The sequence below is a fragment of the Oncorhynchus keta genome, unplaced genomic scaffold (genome assembly GCF_023373465.1).
Source record: "Oncorhynchus keta strain PuntledgeMale-10-30-2019 unplaced genomic scaffold, Oket_V2 Un_contig_5530_pilon_pilon, whole genome shotgun sequence".
NCBI classification, from domain to species: Eukaryota; Metazoa; Chordata; class Actinopteri; order Salmoniformes; family Salmonidae; genus Oncorhynchus; species Oncorhynchus keta.
In genome coordinates this window covers 22501-46949 of record NW_026288346.1, presented here as the reverse complement: position 1 = coordinate 46949, position 24449 = coordinate 22501, and the positions used below count along the sequence as shown (strand labels likewise).

The 24449-nt window shown below is 43.8% G+C and overlaps 1 protein-coding gene across 5 annotated transcripts in view; it reads right to left on the bottom strand.

Annotated features, from left to right (window-relative positions):
* The window catches only part of LOC127925397 (adhesion G protein-coupled receptor E1-like), a 39361-nt gene that overhangs the window by 12019 nt on the left and 2893 nt on the right, over nt 1-24449 (bottom strand). The window contains exons 2-6 of one of the 5 annotated variants that reach the window (XM_052510271.1): nt 20373-20609; nt 20073-20198; nt 19821-19952; nt 17777-17898; nt 12801-13244 (exon numbers count right to left, since the gene is read on the bottom strand). In XM_052510271.1, coding sequence (XP_052366231.1) covers nt 13239-13244; nt 17777-17898; nt 19821-19952; nt 20073-20198; nt 20373-20609 — 623 coding nt within the window. In that variant the 3' untranslated portion in view covers nt 12801-13238. Of the gene's footprint in view, nt 1-12800; nt 13245-17776; nt 17899-19820; nt 19953-20072; nt 20199-20372; nt 20610-24449 lie in introns of those variants that run through there. The other 4 variants (XM_052510270.1, XM_052510272.1, XM_052510273.1 and 1 more) reach the window with 4 other exon arrangements.

Below are 24449 nucleotides of genomic sequence, written 5' to 3'. Positions count from 1 at the left end.
TGTTAGGGAGTGGTTTGCTGATGCCAACATTGTGAACACAGTGCCTCATGGTGGCAGTGGGGTTATGTTATGGGCAGTCATAAGCTCGGGATGACGAACGCAATTGCATTTTATTGTTGGCCACTTGAATGCACAGAGGTACATTGATGAGATCCTGAAGCCTATTGTTGTGCCATTCATCCGCCGCCATCACCTCCTGTTTCAGAATGATGATGCACTGCCCCATGTTGCAAGGAACTATACTGAAAATGTCCCTGTTGTTCCATGGCCTGCATACTAACCAGGCATGTCACTCATTGAGCATGTTTGGGATGCTCTGGATCGTGTTTGTTCAGTATATAATTGTAGATAGTCTTGTAGTTTATACATGTCTTAGATAGGGTTGTAACATTCATTCTATATCCATGGTTGGTAAATGGTTGGAATATTCTGTATCCATTCAGCTATAACTGACAACGATTTATGAAATACCACCTTTCTATTTATTTGTCACACACACACACACACACACACACACACACACACACACACACACACACACACACACACACACACACACACACACACACACACACACACACACACACACACACACACACACACACACACACACACACACACACCCAAACACAAGATAGTCAAGTTCCAAAGATATAGAAGGTTAGACTCACCCAGAACAAGTAGAAGAGTTCTGGACTCCATCTCAGAGACAGACTGGTATTATATCCACACCAGACAACTAGTAGGATCCTAATAAAACTAGTCCCACAAGAAGAATCAGTCTGAGGTTAAATCTGTTTTACTGTTGAGTTCAGATTGAAGAAAACCAGTTTAAACATATTTTTATTCTGTATGATCAGTGGTGATAACATGAATAGAAGAAAATAAATAAAATATTCCCTCTCTTTTGGTGAGACAACTCTCAGTGTGAGATCCACGGAGATAGAAAACAACTATTTTGCTCTCCTCTCCTCTACCTCTTTCTGTTAGAGAACGCCTCTTCTCTCTCTTGTTCACAATCTTCCCCCTTTCTCTCTGTTTCACCCTTATCTCTCTCTCTCCTTGTTCTCTTTTTCTGTGTCACCTCTTCTTCTCTCCTTCCCCTATCTCTGTTTTTCATCTTATCTCTCTCTCTCTGTCCTTCCTCTCCATCTCTCTCTCTCTCTCTCTCTCTCTCTCTCTACCCCTCTCTGTTCTCACCTTCTCACTACCCCTCTCTCACCTTATCACTCTCTCCCTCTCTCTCTCTTCTCTCACTCTTTCTACTTCACCCCTTTCTCTCTTCTTCTTCTTATCTTCCTCTCCCATCATCATCATGTTAAGCCTACTAGGTGTGTTGCCTCAGGCCTACTAGGTGTGTTGCCTCAGGCCTACTAGGTGTGTTGTCTCAGGCCTACTAGGTGTGTTGCCTCAGGCCTACTAGGTGTGTTGCCTCAGGCCTACTAGGTGTGTTGCCTCAGGCCTACTAGGTGTGTTGCCAGGCCTCAGGCCTAGGCTAGGTGTGTTGCCTCAGGCCTACTAGGTGTGTTGTCTCAGGCCTACTAGGTGTGTTGCCTCAGGCCTACTAGGTGTGTTGCCTCAGGCCTACTAGGTGTGTTGCCTCAGGCCTACTAGGTGTGTTGCCTCAGGCCTACTAGGTGTGTTGCCTCAGGCCTACTAGGTGTGTTGCCTCAGGCCTACTAGGTGTGTTGCCTCAGGCCTACTAGGTGTGTTGCCTCAGGCCTACTAGGTGTGTTGCCTCAGGCCTACTAGGTGTGTTGTCTCAGGCCTACTAGGTGTGTTGCCTCAGGCCTACTAGGTGTGTTGCCTCAGGCCTACCAGGTGTGTTGCCTCAGGGCTACTAGGTGTGTTGCCTCAGGCCTGGAGGGCAGCAAAAGTCATTCTGCTACTGAAGAATAGTAAAGCCCCCTTTACTGGCTCAAAAGGCCGGCCAATCAGCCTGTTACCAACCCTTAGTAAACTTTTAGACCAATCAGCCTGTTACCAACCCTTAGTAAACTTTTAGACCAATCAGCCTGTTACCAACCCTTAGTAAACTTTTAGACCAATCAGCCTGTTACCAGGCTAGACCAATCAGCCTGTTACCAACCCTTAGTAAACTTTTAGACCAATCAGCCTGTTACCAACCCTTAGTAAACTTTTAGACCAATCAGCCTGTTACCAGGCTAGACCAATCAGCCTGTTACCAACCCTTAGTAAACTTTTAGACCAATCAGCCTGTTACCAACCCTTAGTAAACTTTTAGACCAATCAGCCTGTTACCAACCCTTAGTAAACTTTTAGACCAATCAGCCTGTTACCAACCAGTAAACTTTTACAATGCCTGTTACAGTAAACTTTTTGACAACAGACTTTACAGCACTTACAGGGAAGAACCAACCCCTTAGTAAACTTTTATCCTGTTAAGCCCAGCACTTTTAGACCAAATGTAATGATTGGCTGAGAGAAACCTTGAAACTTTAGACCAGATTGTAGGCTAGACCAATCAGCCTGTTACCAACCCTTGTTTTAGACCAATCTTTACCAGTAGACCAATCAGCCTGTTACCAACCCTTTTTTTAGACCAATCAGCCTATCAATCATTTTAGCCTGCTGTTGGAAAACATATGTTGTAGACTTTACACCCAGCCTGTTATAGTGTGGATAAAGAGTTACCTGTCCAACCCTTAGAACACAGAGACACATAATCCAGGTACCAATCAGGAAACTTTTAGGCCCCTTCACTTTTACCAAAGGAATTTTAGGCCAATCAGCCTTTTTAAAGGAATTCTAGGCCCAGCCTTACTTTTTAAAGGAATCAGCCTGTTACCAACCTTTCTTTTAAAGGAATTCTAGGCCAACCCTTAGTAAACTTTTTAAAGGCATTCTAGGCCAACCTTACTTTTAAAGTAAACTTTAGACCAATCAGCCTGTTACCAACCCTTAGTTTTTAAAGGAGTAAACTTCTCAGGCCCCTTACTTTTTAAAGTAAACTTTTAGACCAATCAGCCTGTTAAACCCTTAGAAACTTTAGACCAATCAGCCTGTTTTAAAGGAAACTTTTAGACCAATTACAAAGGAATTCTAGGCCCCTTACTTTTTAAAGGAACTTCTTAGGCCCCTTACTTTTTAAAGGAATTCTGAGGCCCCTTACTTTTTGTTAAAGGACATTATCAATAGGCCCTGTTGGATTTTTTTTAGGCTATAGTGTGGATAAAGAGTTACCTTACTTTTTAGAAGGAATTCTAGGCCCCTTACTTTTTAAAGGCATTCTAGGCCCCTTATTTTTAAGGAATTCTAGGCACCTTTCTTTTTAAAGGAATTCTAGGCCCCTTACTTTTTAAAGGAATTCTAGGCCCCTTATTTTTTTAAGGAATTCTAGGCCCCTTTCTTTTAAAGGAATTCTAGGCACCTTTCTTTTTAAAGGAATTCTAGGCCCCTTACTTTTTAAAGGAATTCTAGGCCCCTTATTTTTAAGGAATTCTAGGCACCTTACTTTTAAAGGAATTCTAGGCCCTTTATTTTTAAATGTTTACTAATGACATAAAATTGATGTTATTTGCCACACAATACCGTGAAATGCTGACTTACAGGCCCTAACCAACAATGTTGTTTAAACATTTTTTATTAAACAATACTTTAAAAAATACAAGTAATAAATAATTAAAGAGTAGCAGTAAAATAAAAATAGCGAGGCTATACACAGGGGTACCGGTACAGAGTCTCTTTTCGGGGACAGCCGGTTAGTCTAGGTAATTGAGGTAGGTAGAGTTATTAAAGTGACTCTGCATAGATAATAAAAGAGAGTAGTAGCAGTGTAAAGGAGGAGGGGGGCAATGCAAATAGTCTGGGCAGTCATTTGATTAGATGTTCAGGAGTCTTACGGCTTGGGGGTAGAAGATGTTTAGAAGCCTCTTGGACCTAGACTTGGTGCTCTGGTACCGTAGCAGAGAGAACAGTCTACGACTAGGGTGGCTGGAGTCTTTGACAATTTTTCGGGCCTTCCTCTGACACCGCCTGGTATAGAGGTCCTGGATGGCAGGAAGCCTGGTAACAGTGATGTACTGGGCCGTAACGCACTACACTTGTCACGTTCTGACCATAGTTCTTTTGTGTTTCCTGTCTTAGTGTTTTCTGCACCAGTTAGGACTGTTTCGGTTTTGCCACGTTTATTGTTTTGTATTATGTTCATGTTGAGTTTTCTTATTAAAAAACATGAACTATAACCACGCTGCGTTTTGGTCCGCCTCTCCTTCCCAGGAAGAAAGCCGTTACAACACTGTAGTGCCTTGTGGTCGGAGGCCGAGCAGTTGCCACACTTTTGAGTGAAGCCAGTGGGTCTATGCATGAGGATGACACAACACTGTCATATGTCAGCTACTACAGAGCCTGAAATGACTACAACAATTAACAAAGAGCTGCAGTTACTTTCAAAATGGGGGGCAAAGAATCATTTAGTCCTAAATATTTCAAACACTAAAAGCATTATATTTGGGACAAATCATTCACGAAACCCTAAACTTCAAATAAATCTTCAAATGCATAATGTTGAAATTATGCAAGTGAAGGTGACTAACCTGCATGGAGTAACCCTGGATCGTAAACTGTCCTGGTCAAAACATATTGATACAACAGTAGCTACGATGGGGAGAAGTCTGTCCATAATGAAGTGTTGCTCTACCTTCTTAACAGCACTATCAACAAGGCAGGTTCTACAGGCCCTAGTTTCTACCTTCTTAACAGCACTGTCAACAAGGCAGGTCCTACAGGCCCTAGTTTCTACCTTCTTAACAGCACTGTCAACAAGGCAGGTCCTACAGGCCCTAGTTTCTACCTTCTTAACAGCACTATCAACAAGGCAGGTCCTACAGGCCCTAGTTTCTACCTTCTTAACAGCACTATCAACAAGGCAGGTCCTACAGGCCCTAGTTTCTACCTTCTTAACAGCACTGTCAACAAGGCAGGTCCTACAGGCCCTAGTTTCTACCTTCTTAACAGCACTATCAACAAGGCAGGTCCTGCAGGCCCTAGTTTCTACCTTCTTAACAGCACTATCAACAAGGCAGGTCCTACAGGCCCTAGTTTCTACCTTCTTAACAGCACTATCAACAAGGCAGGTCCTACAGGCCCTAGTTTCTACCTCCTTAACAGCACTATCAACAAGGCAGGTCCTACAGGCCCTAGTTTCTACCTTCTTAACAGCTCTGTCAACAAGGCAGGTCCTACAGGCCCAGTTTCTACCTTCTTAACAGCTCTGTCAACAAGGCAGGTCCTACAGGCACTGTTTCTGCCTTCTTAACAGCACTGTCAACAAGGCAGGTCCTTAAGGCCAGTTTCTACCGTCTTAACAGCACTATCAACAAGGCAGGTCCTACAGGCCCAGTTTCTACCTTCTTAACAACACTGTCAACAAGGCAGGTCCTACAGGCCCTAGTTTCTACCTTCTTAACAACACTATCAACAAGGAAGGTCCTACAGGCCCTAGTTTCTACACTTAACAGCTCTGTCAACAAGGCAGGTCCTAGGCCCTAGTTTCTACCTTCTTAACAGCTCTGTCAACAAGGCAGGTCCTACAGGCCCTGTTTCTACCTTCTTAACAACACTGTCAACAAGTCAGGTCCTACAGGCCCTAGTTTCTACCTTCTTAACAACACTGTCAACAAATCAGGTCCTACAGGCCCTAGTTTCTACCTTCTTAACAGCTCTGTCAACAAGGCAGGTTTTACAGGCCCTGTTTCTACCTTCTTAACAACACTGTCAAAAGGCATACCTTCTTAACAGCACTGTCAACAAGGCAGGTTTTACAGGCCCCAGTTTCTACCTTCTTAACAACACTATCAACAAGGCAGGTTTTACAGGCTGAGTTTCTACCTTCTTAACAACACTGTCAACAAGGCAGGTTTTACAGGCCCCAGTTTCTACCTTCTTAACAACACTATCAACAAGGCAGGTTTTACAGGCCCCAGTTTCTACCTTCTTAACAACACTGTCAACAAGACAGGTTTTACAGGCCCCAGTTTCTACCTTCTTAACAACACTATCAACAAGGCAGGTTTTACAGGGCCTAGTTTCTACCTTCTTAATAACAGCACTGTCAACATGCAGGTTTTACAGGCCCTAGTTTCTACCTTCTTAACAGCTCTGTCAACAAGGCAGGTCCTACAGGCCCTAGATTTGACGCAGCTTGACACTGTTCAGTCGTGTGGTCAGGTGCCACAAAGAGGGACTTACTGTAGGAAAAGTGCAATTGGCTGAGAACAGGGCAGCACGGCTGGCCTCTGTTGTACACAGAGAGAGAACACTAACAATATGTGTGTCAAACGTTCCTGGCTCAGTGAAGGAGAAATCGTCTTCCTCAACTTGTATTTATGAGATGACTGGACATGTTGAATGACCTGTCTGTTTGAACTACTGGCTCAGACAGCCCTACATACCCCCAAGACATGCCGCCAGAGGTCTACTTCACAGTCCCCAAGTCCAGAACAGACTAAGGCACAGTACCTACATAGAGCCATGACTACATGGAACTCTATTCCACAGTACTACATAGAGCCATGACTACATGGAACTCTATTCCACAGTACCACATAGAGCCATGACTACATGGAACTCTATTCCACAGTACTACATAGAGCCATGACTACATGGAACTCTATTCCACAGTACCACTTAGAGCCATGACTACATGGAACTCTATTCCACAGTACTACATAGAACCATGACAACATGAAACTCTATTCCACAGTACTACATAGAACCATGACAACATGAAACTCTATTCCACAGTACTACATAGAACCATGACTACATGGAACTCTATTCCACAGCTTACATAGAGCCATGACAGGAACTCTATTCCACAGTACTACATAGAGCCATGACGACATGGAACTCTATTCCACAGTACGACATAGAGCCATGACTACATGGAACTCTTTTCCACAGTACCACATAGAGCCATGACTACATGGAACTCTATTCCACAGTACCACATAGAGCCATGACTACATGGAACTCTATTCCACAGTACAACAAGAGCCATGACTACATGGAACTCTATTCCACAGTACTACATAGAGCCATGACTACATGGAACTCTATTCCACAGTACTACATAGGCAGGTTTACATGGAACTAGTTTCTATTCTTAACAGTACTGTCACAAGAGCCATGACTACATGGAACTCTATTTCTACAGTACTAACAGCCTGTCAACATGGAACTCTATTCCACAGTCCTAGAGCCATGACTACATGGAACTCTTCCACAGTACTACATAGAGCCATGACTACATGGAACTCTATTCCACAGTACTACATAGAGCCATGACTACATGGAACTCTATTCCACAGTAGAACATAGAGCCATGACTACATGGAACTCTATTCCACAGTACACATAGAGCCATGACTACATGGAACTCTATTCTACAGTACTACAAGAGCCATGACTACATGGAACTCTAACAGTACTACATAGAGCCATGACTACATGGAACTCTATTCCACAGTACAACATAGAGCCATGACTACATGGAACTCTATTCCACAGTACAACATAGAGCCATGTCTACATGGAACTCTATTCCACAGTACTACATAGAGCCATGACTACATGGAACTCTATTCCACAGTACGACATAGAGCCATGACTACATGGAACTCTATTCCACAGTACGACATAGAGCCATGACTACATGGAACTCTATTCTACAGTACTACATAGAGCCATGACTACATGGAACTCTATTCCACAGTACTACATAGAGCCATGACTACATGGAACTCTATTCCACAGTACTACATAGAGCCATGACTACATGGAACTCTATTCCACAGTACACATAGAGCCATGACTACATGGAACTCTATTCCACAGTACTACATAGAGCCATGACTACATGGAACTCTATTCCACAGTACGACATAGAGCCATGACTACATGGAACTCTATTCCACAGTACACATAGAGCCATGACTACCTGGAACTCTATTCCACATCAAGTTCCTGATGTAAGCAGTCAAATTTTATTTAAAAAACAGATAAAATTACACAAACATACGCACAGACACACATCCACACACAATAACATACACACTATACAAACACGTACACACACAATAACATACACACTATACACACACATACACACACAATAACATACACACTATACACACACATACACACACAACAACATACACACTATACACACACGTAGACATTAGTGGATTTTTAGTGTGTTGTAGACATGTGGTAGTGGAGTAGGGGTCTGAGGGGACACACTTAGTGTGTTGTGAAATCTGTTGTGAATGTTTTGTAATGTTTTTAACTGCTTCAATGTTGCTGGACCCCAGGAAGAGTAGCTGCTGCCTTGACTGGAACTAATGGGGATCCTTAATAAATACAAATACAACACAACACAATGACACACCACGATACAACAACACTACACACCACACACCACAACGCACCACACCAACACAACACACAAATGAAAACTGTCACATCCTTATCATGCTCATAGTAGATCCAAGTTGTTGCTATGGGTAACCAAGTTTACCATCAGATACCAACTAACTAAGTTATAAATGAAGACATGAGACAGAGAGGAAGTTGAGGTGGAGATTAAGACACCCAAAACCCACAGCACACCAGTGATGAAAATGTTACCATGGTAACCATCCTGGCATGCATCCCAAATGACAACCTATTATACAGTGCTCTATGGGCTCTGGTCTAATGTAATGCACTATATAGGGAATAGGGCCCTGGTCTAATGTAATGCACTATATAGGGAATAGGGCCATGGTCTAATGTAGTGCAATACAGGGAATATGGCCATGGTCTAATGTAGTGCACTATACAGGGAATAGGGTGTAATTTGGGCCTCAAAACTACAAAGAGGAAGCTGCCAGTGGAATAACGGTATCTACAGCAACAGAGGAAAGTCCCTACTGTAATATAAGCACCACACTCAGATCAGTTTACATAGTCCCTTACTGATCATCATTATCCAGGCTTACACAGTAACTGAACCTAGACCTGTCCTTATGGGGCGGTTTGCAGTGGCACAACAGTAACCTCTGTTTGAGGAAGTAGTATTGGGAACAGTGAGGGTAGTAACCTCTCTAACAGTCTAGTTCAGGGGGATCACACTTATTTTGCCAAGTGGGCCGCATTTGATCTTCAACCTGGTCCAGATGACTGCACTTAAAATGTCATATTATTTCCTCTGCATCGTTTTCTCTGAGATATCCATCACTATTTGACTGTCTAAATATAAGACACATGAACCATGTCAGTTTCATTCCAATATTACACTTTATTTCACATTAGAGTATATATATATAATATAACACATATAACATAGATATCACATTAGAGTGTAATATAACAAAAACGTTTAAAATAGAAACAATGGATTTTCAGCATTAAAAAATGATAAGAAGTTGCTTAATTATGAAATTATTGTTACGAATAACTATGAGTGGTGGATGGAATCAGGCGCAGAGAGCAGGGTCGTTTATCAAATTTATTACACCGGTGCAACCGAAAATGATCACGCCAACACACAGGGCGTATATGGGTTGCCAGTCCAAAACAACAGGACAAAATAGACCAGAGAATAAAGATAAGAAAACAAATCACACCATCAAACACAGAGTAACAACAAACAAGCACAAAATACCCAGCGGGCCTAGTGCCCTTAAATACCCTACAAACAAACCCTAATACAAAACAGGTGTACCCAATTAACCACTAACCAACACAAACGGAACAGGAATCGATGGCAGCTAATAGGCCGGTGATGACGACCACCGAGCCCCGCCCGAACAGGAAGAGGCACCCTCTTTAGTGAGGTTCGTGACAATTATAAAAAATATTAAGAAACATTCCACTCGAGGCCATTGCTCCCTCCTTTCCTCTGAAGTGTACACTTGTTCACTACTTCAAAACTAAAAGCATTGGATTGGTGGAGGCATGCTAGTGTGAGTTCAGTAAAGGAAAGTGAACAAGTGTACACTTCACGAGAAAGGAGGGATTATTAGGATGCACCACAAGTCTTAGTTCTGCATCATGCAAGAGGATGTGTTGGGGTCATAGTTCAAACTGGTTTAGGGTACGGGGTCACATTCCAGTCCGACTACAATGCAGTCGTTGCATTGCTTCAACCAACGGCTTACTTACTTCATGTGGAAGTGTGTTTGTGCACATGCCCACCGAGGGAACCCACACACACTCATCCTCATCTGTAGTGGACACACACACACAGCTAAGCTAAGCTGAGATCCTCTTCACACACACACAATTACACACAGATGCACAAATACACACACTCATCCTCATCTGTAGTGGACACACACACACACAACAAGCTAAGCTGAGATCCTCAGCATCACACACACACACACACGCTTCCACACACAACACAAAATCACACACACACGGACACACAAACATGCCGGTCTCATCTATCAATCACACTTGCATAAACCAAACAGGGCATCCATTACAACCATTGCCATGCAGATGTGACAACATAATATTATTTGCGTTGTCGTGAAATTACCACCAGGGACTCAAAGTCAAACTTAAATGAATCATTCTTTATTATCAGCAAGCTGGAGAGGTTCCAGCAAACTTCATCATAGTTCACATCGGTCAGGAGCTCTGCCGGGACAGTCCCGTTAGTTCTCTAATATACGGCTTTCCACACAATTCATATTAGCATGATTTACATGATTCATTATTCATCATCAACGTTGGTTCCTGCAAGTGACTGACTGACTGATAACTAACAAGGTTTCTTCTCTCAAATCTGTGACCTTGAAACTGAGATACTCATTTTGGTTCCCAGAACAATGTTCTGGGCGTACTGTCAATTGGTCTGAGGAGGAGGTCACAGTCACCTGCATGATCCAAGATATAGTGAGAGGAGATGGTGTGTACAATCAATGCTACCTTCAGACAGCAACATTTTCCCTCACTTTCCCCTCCTTGTATTACACTGTGATAACTATTGTTAAAATAGTTAAAATAGTTCAAATGGCTTTTAATGTACACGTGTGTTTTTCAAAATTAAAAGCCTGAAACCAGACAAACTATTTACAGTATGACAAGTTATTACCACTGCCAATATTCTTAATAGAAATGTCTAAGACAAATGTCACATAGAATAACAACACACTGTTAAAACAATTTTTTAAAATTGGCTTACACTCCCCTGTAACATTGTGACCTCACTGCAGAGTTACAGGGTCAGGTTTGGTAGTACTGTGGAACCCTTAGGGAGAAATCCCGACCATACAGCAGAACCAATATGTAGATTTTTTGAAGCAAGACAAAAACAAAACAAACAAAACATCATACAACAAACAAAACAAAAACCACAATTCAAACAACAACCAAGAACAACAACCACAATACACTTCTTCCCTTTTGACACATGACTCACATGTGTTTTATGCTGTGCAAAACAACAACAACACTGCCGGATAAGTAAACAATAAACAAATCAGAATAACAAATACAATCAAATGACATACCTTGATTCAGGCAACTCTGGATAAGGAAATAATTGTATCCCATAAGGTAATTCAAGATATAGTACTATGGACTGGAGACAGGTTTCCCTCATTCAGGGGCAGCACTCTCTCTCTCTCTCTCTGTCCTCTCGCATGGTCTGAATCACACATAGGACTACTGATAAACATGTGTATTCGACCAATTTGATTTAATTTATAATCTTCTTACTAATTATCAGTGTTTACATTTGACATTTAAATCTCACCCAATGTCTCTAGCCTTTGAGGGTGATTAAGCCTCACCAGAAAGGCAGAATAGAGGTCGGAGGTCATTCAACCCTATTAAGTGAGTGTTTATTTCCCCTTTCTTTCCCTGTACTTCATAATCAATATTAAAAGACGGTTCAAACATTTCAAACATTTTGTGTACAAGTTTTATTACACTGGGGTTTTCAACATTTGTTAACAGGACAAAATAAGCTTAGTTTAATGTGGACTCCCAAAGATGAACTTCTTGTTAATCCAGCAGACACACAGATTTCAAAAGGCTTTACGGTGAAAGCATACATGCGAGTATCAGAAGGACAATCACACTTGTGTAAAAAAAAAATAAGGTACAATCATTTACCAGCCAAGTCAAGGAGTCACTAAAGTGAAAACATAACATCAATCACTTACCTTTGATGATCTTCAAATTTTCACCACAAGACTCAGTTAAACTTAAATTAATCCTTAGGTTGTTAATTGTCTTTATAATCTATAATATATCAACCGAAACCAGACAAACTATTTAAATGAAAAATAGCCACATGCCAAACAGGTCTGCAAACTTCCTGGATGTTCTTGACCAAAATGGCTTTTTACACCTGCCATATCAGTTTTTAAAATAAAAGCCAAACCATGTTAAAGAGTTTTGGAAACCATAGAACTGCAATCTGAATCTACTAACCCATTGGATTCTCTAAATTGGGAGTTGAAAACAGCCACATGAAAACAATTCCACTTCCTGGGCATGGATTTTCATCAGGTTGAAAATACGCCTGCTTATCAGTTCTGGTATACTCACAGGCATATTATTTTAACAGTTTTCCATAGTGGTTAGAGCATTGGGCCAATAACCGAATGGTTGCTAGATCGAATCTCTGGAGCTGAAAGAAAATATATATGTTGTTCTGCCCCTGAACAGGGCAGTTAACCCACTGTTCCTAGGTTATCATGGTAAATAAATTTTGTTTTTAACTGACTTGTCTAGTTAAATAAAGGTTAAAAATAAAAATCAATGAAAAAACAGCTGGATCCAGGTATCTTTATACTGTATATTACTACAGTGTCACTAACTGTTAAATGCCTCAGCAAGTCTTTAAAAAGGAAATGTACACAATCTGAAATGGCTCTGTGATGCCAGACGCTGGGAGACGAGAAGTAAGTACAGGGAATGAATATTTAATGGGTTAACAGACATGAAAAACAGTAAGAGCTTCTGGACAGGAGAAACAAAACTACATCAATGCAGATGTGTAAAATGAACTGGATGGGTGACAGATATAGGATAGATAATCAATGACGTGATGGAGTCCAGGTGAGTCCGATGAAGTGCTGGGGCGCGTAACGATGGGGAGAGGTGTGAGTAATGATGAGTCGCCTGGCAACCTCGAGCGTCAGAGAGGGGGAGGAGGAGCAGACGTGACAAAATCATTGGGAAACTCATCAGATAACTTGATATTGGACTTTCCATCAGTCCTGGAAGAAAGAAAATTAACATGTACTTAGTTTTCACTATGCTACTACCTAAAAGTCTTCATCTTAATCGAGCTTATTGCATCTTGGCCAAGAAGTCTTGATAAAACCATGTGTAAACAGAATCATACTTCAGATGATACAGTGTCCCATTAAGCAGAATAGGCAACTTCTAAAGTAAACAATCCCAGAGTCCCTTTCTTGTAATCTAATCATTTTGAACCAGTCCAAAGTTTAGATACCCCTACTCATTCAAGGGTTTCTCTTTATTTTTTACTATTTTCTACATTGTAAAATAATAGTGAAGACATCAAAATAGTATCACTTCCGGGTTGGAGCGAGCGGTCGCATTCGCACTTCGGTCCGCAGGTAGTATTACTTTTCATTACTTTTCATTACATTTCATTATAGTACAACGGTTTGATTTGTCTAATCTTAGCAATTTCTTCTTAGCTAGCTACATAGCCGTCTTTGTATCAAAGATAATTGCGTAATTATCGTATTTCGTCGTCCTAACGTAGTCTACTGCAGCTAGCCACATAGCTAACGTCCACCGTCTATCGTATAGCAGCACCGTAGAAAATATTTACACTCAACTGAACGACTTGATTAGTGTAGTGTTAGCTAGCTACATAGTTGTCTTTGCTGTCTTCGTATCCAAGATAATTGTGTAGTTTAGAGTGTGTAGTCTTAGAGTGATTATCTTAATTTACCGAGGTTAGCTAGCCAGCTATTTGTCGTCCTTAACGTAGGAGACACTGCTAGCTAGCTAACAGCTAACAGCTAACAACAACCCGGTCGCATTCCGCTTCGCTCCACAGGTAGTATCACATTTTCATTTCATTACAGCACAACGGTTTGATTTGCTTGATCGTAGCTTGCTACATAGCTAGCTACATAGCCGTCCTTGTATCAAAGATAATTGTGTAGTCTAGAGCGATTTTCTAGGTCAGCTAGCCAGCTATTGTCGTTCTTTTAATGCAACGTAACGTAACCAACACTGCTAGCTAGCCCCCGAATAGTAGCACTGTAGAAACTATTACACTCAACGGAACGACTTGATTAGTGTAGTGTCAACAACGCAGCCACTGCCAGCTAGCCTACTTCAGCAGTACTGTATCATTTTAATCTTTTTAGTCAACAAGATTCTTGCTACGTAAGCTTAACTTTCTGAACATTCGAGACGTGTAGTCCACTTGCCGTACCAATCTCCTTGCATTAGCGTAGCCTCTTCTGTAGCCTGTCAACTATGTGTCTGTCTATCCCTGTTCTCTCCTCTCTGCACAGACCATACAAACGCACCACACCGCGTGGCCGCGGCCACCCTAATCTGGTGGTCCAAGCGCGCACGACCCACGTGGAGTTCCAGGTCTCCGGTAGCCTCTGGAACTGCCGATCTGCGGCCAACAAGGCAGAGTTCATCTCAGCCTATGGCTCCCTCCAGTCCCTCAACTTCTTGGCACTGACGGAAACATGGATCACCACAGATAACACTGCTACTCCTACTGCTCTCTCCTCGTCCGCCCACGTGTTCTCGCACACCTCGAGAGCTTCTGGTCAGCGGGTGGTGGCACCGGGATCCTCATCTCTCCCAAGTGGTCATTCTCTCTTTCTCCCCTTACCCATCTGTCTATCGCCTCCTTTGAATTCCATGCTGTCACAGTTACCAGCCCTTTCAAGCTTCACATCCTTATCATTTATCGCCCTCCAGGTTCCCTCGGAGAGTTCATCAATGAGCTTGATGCCTTGATAAGCTCCTTTCCTGAGGACGGCTCACCTCTCACAGTTCTGGGCGACTTTAACCTCCCCACGTCTACCTTTGACTCATTCCTCTCTGCCTCCTTCTTTCCACTCCTCTCCTCTTTGACCTCACCCTCTCACCTTCCCCCTACTCACAAGGCAGGCAATACGCTCGACCTCATCTTTACTAGATGCTGTTCTTCCACTAACCCCATTGCAACTCCTCCAAGTCTCAGACCACTACCTTGTATCCTTTTCCCTCTCGCTCTCATCCAACACTTCCCACACTGCCCCTACTCGGATGGTATCGCGCCGTCCCAACCTTCGCTCTCTCTCCCCCGCTACTCTCTCCTCTTCCATCCTATCATCTCTTCCCTCTGCTCAAACCTTCTCCAACCTATCTCCTGACTCTGCCTCCTCAACCCTCCTCTCCTCCCTTTCTGCATCCTTTGACTCTCTATGTCCCCTATCCTCCAGGCCGGCTCGGTCCTCCCTCCCGCTCCGTGGCTCGACGACTCATTGCGAGCTCACAGAACAGGGCTCCGGGCAGCCGAGCGGAAATGGAGGAAAACTCGCCTCCCTGCGGACCTGGCATCCTTTCACTCCCTCCTCTCTACATTTTCCTCCTCTGTCTCTGCTGCTAAAGCCACTTTCTACCACTCTAAATTCCAAGCATCTGCCTCTAACCCTAGGAAGCTCTTTGCCACCTTCTCCTCCCTCCTGAATCCTCCTACCCCTCCCCTCCTCCTCTCTGCAGATGACTTCGTCAACCATTTTGAAAAGAAGGTTGACGACATCCGATCCTCGTTTGCTAAGTCAAACGACACCGCTGGTTCTGCTCACACTGCCCTACCCTGTCCTCTGACCTCTTTCTCCCCTCTCTCTCAGATGAAATCTCGCGTCTTGTGACGGCCGGCCGCCCAACAACCTGCCCGCTTGACCCTATCCCCTCCTCTCTTCTCCAGACCATTTCCGGAGACCTTCTCCCTTACCTCACCTCGCTCATCAACTCATCCCTGACCACTGGCTACGTCCCTTCCGTCCTCAAGAGAGCGAGAGTTGCACCCTTCTGAAAAAAAATCTACACTCGATCCCTCCGATGTCAACAACTACAGACCAGTATCCCTTCTTTCTTTTCTCTCCAAAACTCTTGAACGTGCCGTCCTTGGCCAGCTCTACCGCTATCTCTCTCAGAATGACCTTCTTTATCCAAATCAGTCAGGTTTCAAGACTAGTCATTCAACTGAGACTGCTCTTCTCTGCATCACGGAGGCGCTCCGCACTGCTAAAGCTAACTCTCTCTCCTCTGCTCTCATCCTTCTAGACCTATCGGCTGCCTTCGATACTGTGAACCATCAGATCCTCCTCTCCACCCTCTCCGAGTTGGGCATCTCCGGCGCGGCCCACGCTGGATTACGTCCTACCTGACAGGTCGCTCCTACCAGGTGGCGTGGTGAGAATCTGTCTCCTCACCACGCGCTCTCACCACTGGTGTCCCCCAGGGCTCTGTTCTAGGCCCTCTCCTATTCTCGCTATACACCAAGTCACTTGGCTCTGTCATAACCTCACATGGTCTCTCCTATCATTGCTATGCAGACGACACACAATTAATCTTCTCCTTTCCCCTTCTGATGACCAGGTGGCGAATCGCATCTCTGCATGTCTGGCAGACATATCAGTGTGGATGACGGATCACCACCTCAAGCTGAACCTCGGCAAGACGGAGCTGCTCTTCCTCCCGGGGAAGGACTGCCCGTTCCATGATCTCGCCATCACGGTTGACAACTCCATTGTGTCCTCCTCCCAGAGCGCTAAGAACCTTGGCGTGATCCTGGACAACACCCTGTCGTTCTCAACTAACATCAAGGCGGTGGCCCGTTCCTGTAGGTTCATGCTCTACAACATCCGCAGAGTACGACCCTGCCTCACACAGGAAGCGGCGCAGGTCCTAATCCAGGCACTTGTCATCTCCCGTCTGGATTACTGCAACTCGCTGTTGGCTGGGCTCCCTGCCTGTGCCATTAAACCCCTACAACTCATCCAGAACGCCGCAGCCCGTCTGGTGTTCAACCTTCCCAAGTTCTCTCACGTCACCCCGCTCCTCCGCTCTCTCCATGGGCTTCCAGTTGAAGCTTGCATCCGCTACAAGACCATGGTGCTTGCCTACGGAGCTGTGAGGGGAACGGCACCTCAGTACCTCCAGGCTCTGATCAGGCCCTACACCCAAACAAGGGCACTGCGTTCATCCACCTCTGGCCTGCTCGCCTCCCTACCTCTGAGGAAGTACAGTTCCCGCTCAGCCCAGTCAAAACTGTTCGCTGCTCTGGCCCCCCAATGGTGGAACAAACTCCCTCACGACGCCAGGACAGCGGAGTCAATCACCACCTTCCGGAGACACCTGAAACCCCACCTCTTCAAGGAATACCTAGGATAGGGTAAGTAAGGGTAAGTAATCCTTCTCACCCCCTTCTCCCCCAACAAGATTTAGATGCAAGTAGCTGTTCCACTGGTTGTCATAAGGTGTATGCACCAATTTGTAAGTCGCTCTGGATAAGAGCGTCTGCTAAATGACTTAAATGTAAATGTAAAGCACTGCATACTGTACATATGTATTTATGGGCAGATTTTCTAGAGTCCATAGAGTCTATAGCATTTATGTTTATATAGACTATTCAGAATATGGATTCAAAGGGACTGAAGATGCCTTAGTGACAATAGATACTATAGAGACTATAGGGACAATCAATCAATCAAGACAAAACACACACACAATGATGCCATGTTGTGGGACTCACCTTCACAGTGTGATTAGAGAATCTGAACCCAGGTTGACACTGGCAGTGGAAGCTCCCAATGGTGTTGAGGCAACTAGCGTTGCTGCCACAACTGTGTGTTTTCTCCAGGCACTCATCGATGTCTGAAGAGAGAAGGAAACATGTTGACATGGCAGTGACTCCATAACCTCTCCTCCAGTGACTCCCTAACCTCTCCTCCAGTGACTCCCTAACCTCTCCTCCAGTGACTCCATAACCTCTCCTCCAGTGATCCTTTAACCTCTCCTCCAGTGACTCCCGAACCTCTCCTCCAGTGACTCCCTAACCTCTCCTCCAGTGACTCCCGAACCTCTCTTCCAGTGATTCCCTAACCTCTCTCCAGTGATCCTTTAACCTCTCCTCCAGTGACTCCCGAACCTCTCCTCCAGTGACTCCCTAACCTCTCCTCCAGTGACTCCCTAACCTCTCCTCCAGTGACTCCATAACCTCTCCTCCAGTGATCATTTAACCCCTCCTCCAGTGATTCCCTAACCTCTCCTCCAGTGACTCCCTAACCTCTCCTCCAGTGATTCCCTAACCTCTCTTCCAGTGATTCCCTAACCTCTCCTCCAGTGATCCTTTAACCTCTCCTCCAGTGACTCCCGAACCTCTCCTCCAGTGACTCCCTAACCTCTCCTCCAGTGACTCCCGAACCTCTCCTCCAGTGACTCCCTAACCTCTCCTCCAGTGACTCCCGAACCTCTCCTCCAGTGATTCCCTAACCTCTCTTCCAGTGATTCCCTAACCTCTCCTCCAGTGACTCCCTAACCTCTCCTCCAGTGACTCCCTAACCTCTCCTCCAGTGACTCCCTAACCTCTCCTCCAGTGACTCCCGAACCTCTCCTCCAGTGATTCCCTAACCTCTCTTCCAGTGATTCCCTAACCTCTCCTCCAGTGACTCCCTAACCTCTCCTCCAGTGACTCCATAACCTCTCCTCCAGTGACTCCATAACCTCTCCTCTAGTGATCCTTTAACCTCTCCTCCAGTGACTCCATAACCTCTCCTCCAGTGATTCCCTAAACTCTCCTCCAGTGACTCCATAACCTCTCCTCCAGTGATCCTATAACCTCTCCTCCAGTGACTCCATAACCTCTCCTCCAGTGACTCCCTAACCTCTCCTCCAGTGACTCTCCTAACCTCTCCTCCAGTGATTCCCTAACCTCTCCTCCAGTGACTCCCTAACCTCTCCTCCAGTGACTCCCTAACCTCTCCTCCAGTGATTCCCTAACCTCTCCTCCAGTGACTCCCTAACCTCTTCTCCAGTGATTCCCTAACCTCTCCTCCAGTGACTCCCTAACCTCTCCACAAGTGATTCCCTAACCTCTCCACAAGTGATTCCCTAACCTCTCCACAAGTGATTCCCTAACCTCTGTCTGTGGTTCTAGAGGAGAAGTTGGGTAATCACTGCTCTGCAAATATGGCACAGAACATAGAAGATAATTCAAAGTAATGTTTTGTTTCCTTGACATGTAAGATTCACACATACAGACACGCACACAAACACGCACACTCACACACACACACACATTATTATATTGCACCAATGGCTGTGTACCGTGTCATCAACTGTGCAGTCAGTGGTTCTCAAACCTCTCCTCTGGGACACCCAGACATTTCACCACTTTGTTGTATTCCTGAACTCACCTGATTCACCTCGTCAAGGTCTTTAGGATTAGTTGACAAGTTGAATCAGGTGAACTAGCTGTGGAATAGCTACAATACATGGAAGGCTTTGTGTCCCGGAGGAGAGTTTTGGAATCCCCTGATTTACATGGTCACATTCCAGCCTGACTCAATTGTAATTATTACATTGCACCAATGGCTGCGTGCCACGTCATCAACTGTGCAGTCGGGCATCAAATTGCTGCTATATCCTGTGACGGGATTACTGATGGGTTAAACATGTTTTCCAGGCGTTGTGAGATCTGACAGGTGTCTTCAAAGGGTGAGGGTCACGGGGTCGAAGGTCAGACGTTAGATTTCATGGGTAAGAGGTCAGAGCTAGCGTGACCTCGGCCACTTCACCTGTGCAGGGGGCAGTGTTGTTGCCGTGGTTACTGAGCCCTGGCGGACAGGTGCAGGTGTATCGGCCAGGTGTGTTTGTGCATATCCCCAGAGCGCCACACACCGGGGGAACCCACACACACTCATCCTCATCTGTAGTTGACACACACACACACACACAAGCTAAGCTGAGATCCTCACATCACACACACACGCACACACACACACGCACACACACACACACACAGAATGATTCTCCCTTGCTGGACTCACCTGTACAGCGTCCAGTGTAAGTAGAGACTCTGAAGCCAGGTTGGCACTGGCAGTTGTAGCTCCCAATGGTGTTGAGGCAAATGGTGTTGCTGCCACAAACCTGTGTTATCAGGCACTCATCAATGTCTGAAGAGAGAAGGAAATATAGGGTGTCAAAGCGTTTTGCAACAAAAACACTTTTCTATTGGACAACATCCTGAACAGAGGAAATAAGGAGATAGGAGCCAAAGCAATGTTTAATTCCCTTGACAGGTAGCATTCACACTCACACACACACACACACACACATTGAATACTCACCCTTACATTTCCCTGTGAGAGGAGTAAAGTAGTCAGTCGTTGTGGATATGAACCCAGGTAGACAGTGACAGTAGAAGCTCCCCTGTGTGTTGAAACATGCAGCTTTACTTCCACAGGGTGGGGTACTGTCCCACTCTTTACACTCATCTATATCATCACATTTTTGACTCCCTTTGGCTATGAAGCCAGGGTCACAACCTTTGGCCACTAGGTTCACCAGTAGAATGAAATCAAGACCTGTGAGGAGAGACAGAGAGACAGAGAGACAGGGAGAGAGACAGAGAGAGAGAGATAGAGAGACAGAGAGAGAGAGACAGAAAGAGGGACAGAGAGGCAGAGAAAGAGACAGAGAGAGAGACAGAGAGAGAGAAAGAGACAGAGAGACAGAGAAAGAGAGAGAGACAGAGAGACAGAGAGAGAGACAGAGAGAGAGAGAAAGAGACAGAGAGACAGAGAAAGAGAGAGAGACAGAGAGAGAGACAGAGAGACAGGGAGACAGAGAAAGAGAGAGAGAGACAGAGAGACAGAGAAAGAGAGACAGAGAGACAGAGAGACAGAGAGACAGAGAGACAGAGAGACAGATAGAGTTATTCAACCAGTTTCATACTAGCCCAGCCTCGGGCTTCATTCTCATCACTGTCAACACCACAGCACTCTGGACCTCGTTGGGATGCAATTATTATTATTTATTTTTTTACAATTTGTTCATCCCAAATGACACTCTGTGCCAGAGGCTAGTCCATTATAAACACATGGGTATAATTAGTAGGAAAATACTTATTCTGCACATTGCAACTTTAGCTAGATTACTAAACTGAAGAATAGTAGAGAAGACAGATATTATAACTAGATTACTAAACTGAAGAATAGTAGAGAAGACAGAGATATTATAACTAGGTTACTAAACTGAAGTATAGTAGAGAAGACAGAGATATTATAACTAGGTTACTAAACTGAAGTATAGTAGAGAAGACAGAGATATTATAACTAGGTTACTAAACTGAAGTATAGTAGAGAAGACAGAGATATTATAACTAGGTTACTAAACTGAAGTATAGTAGAGAAGACAGAGATATTATAACTAGGTTACTAAACTGAAGTATAGTAGAGAAGACAGAGATATTATAACTAGGTTACTAAACTGAAGTATAGTAGAGAAGACAGAGATATTATAACTAGGTTACTAAACTGAAGTATAGTAGAGAAGACATAGAGATATTATAGCTAGGTTACTAAACTGAAGTATAGTAGAGAAGACAGAGATATTATAACTAGGTTACTAAACTGAAGTATAGTAGAGAAGACAGAGATATTATAGCTAGGTTACTAAACTGATGTATAGTAGAGAAGACAGAGATATTATAACTAGGTTACTAAACTGATGTATAGTAGAGAAGACAGAGATATTATAACTAGGTTACTAAACGTAAAGGAGAATATCACTCAAAAACTATCTTTTGGTGTTTGTTTCATTATGTTTTGCATGTCAGCAGTAAAGTTGTCAATATAATGGACTTTTATGAAGAAAATTGTCTCCATCCACATAATCATGATAATGTACAGTTGAAGTCGGAAGTTTACATACACCTTAGCCAAATACAATTAAACTCAGTTTTTCACAATTCCTAACATGTAATCCTAGTAAAAATTCCTTGTTTTAGGTCAGTTAGGATCACCACTTTATTTTAAGAATGTGAAAATGTCAGAATAATAGTAGAGAGAATGATATATTTCAGCTTTTATTTCTTTCATCACATTCCCAGTGGATCAGAAGTTTACATACACTAAATTAGTATTTGGTAGCATTGCCTTTAAATTGTTTAATTTGGGTCAAACGTTTTGGGTAGCCTTCCACAAGCTTCCCACCATAAGGTGGGTGAATTTTGGCCCATTCTTCCTGACAGAGCTGGTGTAACTGAGTCAGGTTTGTAGGCCTCCTTGCTCGCACACACTTTTTCAGTTCTGCCCACAACTTTTCTGTAGGATTGAGGTCAGGGCTTTGTGATGGCCACTCCAATACCTTGACTTTGTTGTCCTGAAGCCATTTTGCCACAACTTTGGAAGTATGCTTGGGGTCATTGTCCATTTGGAAGACACATTTGCAAACAAGCGTTAACTTCCTGACTGACGTCTTGAGATGTTGCTTCAATATATCTACATAATATTCCTACCTCATGATGCCATCTATTTTGTGAAGTGCACCAGTCCCTCTTGCAGCAAAGCACCCCCACAACATGAAGCTGCCACCCCGTGCTTCACGGTTGGGATGGTGTTCTTCAGGTTTACAAGCTCCCCCTTTTTCCTCCAAACATAACTATGGTCGTTATGGCCAAACAGTTATATTTCTGTTTCATCAGACCAGAGGACATTTCTCCAAAAAGTACCATCTTTGTCCCCATGTGCAGTTGCAAACCGTTGTCTGGCTTTTTAATGGTGGTTTTGGAGCAGTGGCTTCTGTCTTGCTGAGCGGCCTTTCAGGTTATGTTGATATAGGACTCACTTTACTGTGGATATGGATACTTTTGTACCCGTTTCCTCCAGCATATTCACAATGTCCTTTGCTGTTGTTCTGGGATTGATTTGCACTTTTTGCACCAAAGTACGTTTATCTCTAGGAGACAGAACGCATGTCCTTCCTGAGCAGTATAATAATAAATATATATAATATATGCCATTTAGCTGACGCTTTTATCCAAAGCGACTTACAGTCATGTGTGCATACATTCTATGTATGGGTGGTCCCGGGAATCGAACCCACTACCCTGGCGTTACAAGCGCCATGCTCTACCAACTGAGCCACAGAAGGACCACATGGTCCTATGGTGTTTATATTTGCATACTATTGTTTGTACAGATGAACGTGTTACCTTCAGACGTTTGGAAATTGCACCCAAGGATGAACCAGACTTGTGGAGGTCTACAATTTGTTTTCTGAGGTCTTGGCTGATTTCTTTTCATTTTCTCATGATGTCAAGCAATGAGGCACTGAGTTTGATGGTAAGCCTTGAATTACATCCACATGTACACCTCCAATTGACTCAAAGTACGTCAATTAGCCAATCAGAAGTTTCTAAAGCCATGACATCATTTTCTGGAATTTTCCAAGCTGTTTAAAGGCACAGTCAACTTAGTGTATGTAAATATCTGACCCACTGGAATTGTGATACAGTGAATTAAAAGTGAAATAATCTGTCGGTAAACAATTGTTGGAAAAATAACTTGTGTCAAGCACAAAGTAGATGTTCTAACCAACTTGCCATAACTATAGCTTGTTAACAATACATTTATGGAGTGGTTGAAAAATGAATTTAAATGACTACAACATAAGTGTATGTAAACTTCTGACTTCAACTGTATACATATCACTGAACACAGAGTCCATGATACTTATTATGTGACTTGTTAAACCTCTTTGGTATCAGTGGGACAGTAGCGTCCCACCTCGACAGCAGCAAGTGAAATTGCAGGGCGCCAAATTCAAAACAACAGAAATCCCATTGTCACGTTCGTCGTATTGATGAGACCAAGGCGTGATATGAATACACACTTCCTTTAATAAAGAAAGAACACTAGACAACTAACAAAATAACAAAAATGACCGTGAAGCTATATAAACCGAGTGCTGACAGGCAACTACACCTAGACAATAACCCACAAAACCAAAATGGAAGATGGCAACCTAAATAGGATCCCCAATCAGAGACAAAGATAAACAGCTGCCTCTGACTGGGAACCAATTCAGACCACCAAAGACCTACATTTACCTAGACATACCAAAATCCCATAGATATACAAAAACACACACACCACCCTCGTCACACCCTGACCTAACCAGAATAATAAAGAAAACAAAGATAACTAAGGTCAGGGAGTGACAGTATCCCCCCCAAAGGTGCGGACTCCCGGCCGCAAACCTAAACCTATATGGGAGGGTCTGGGTGGGAATCTAACTTTGGTGGCGGCTCTGGTTCTGGACGCTGCTCCACTTCTTTACACTGAGTAGCACTGACCCGTGGATCATCGTCGGAGGCTCTGGACTGCGGATCTTTGCCGTAGGCCCCGGGCTGGGGACCCTCC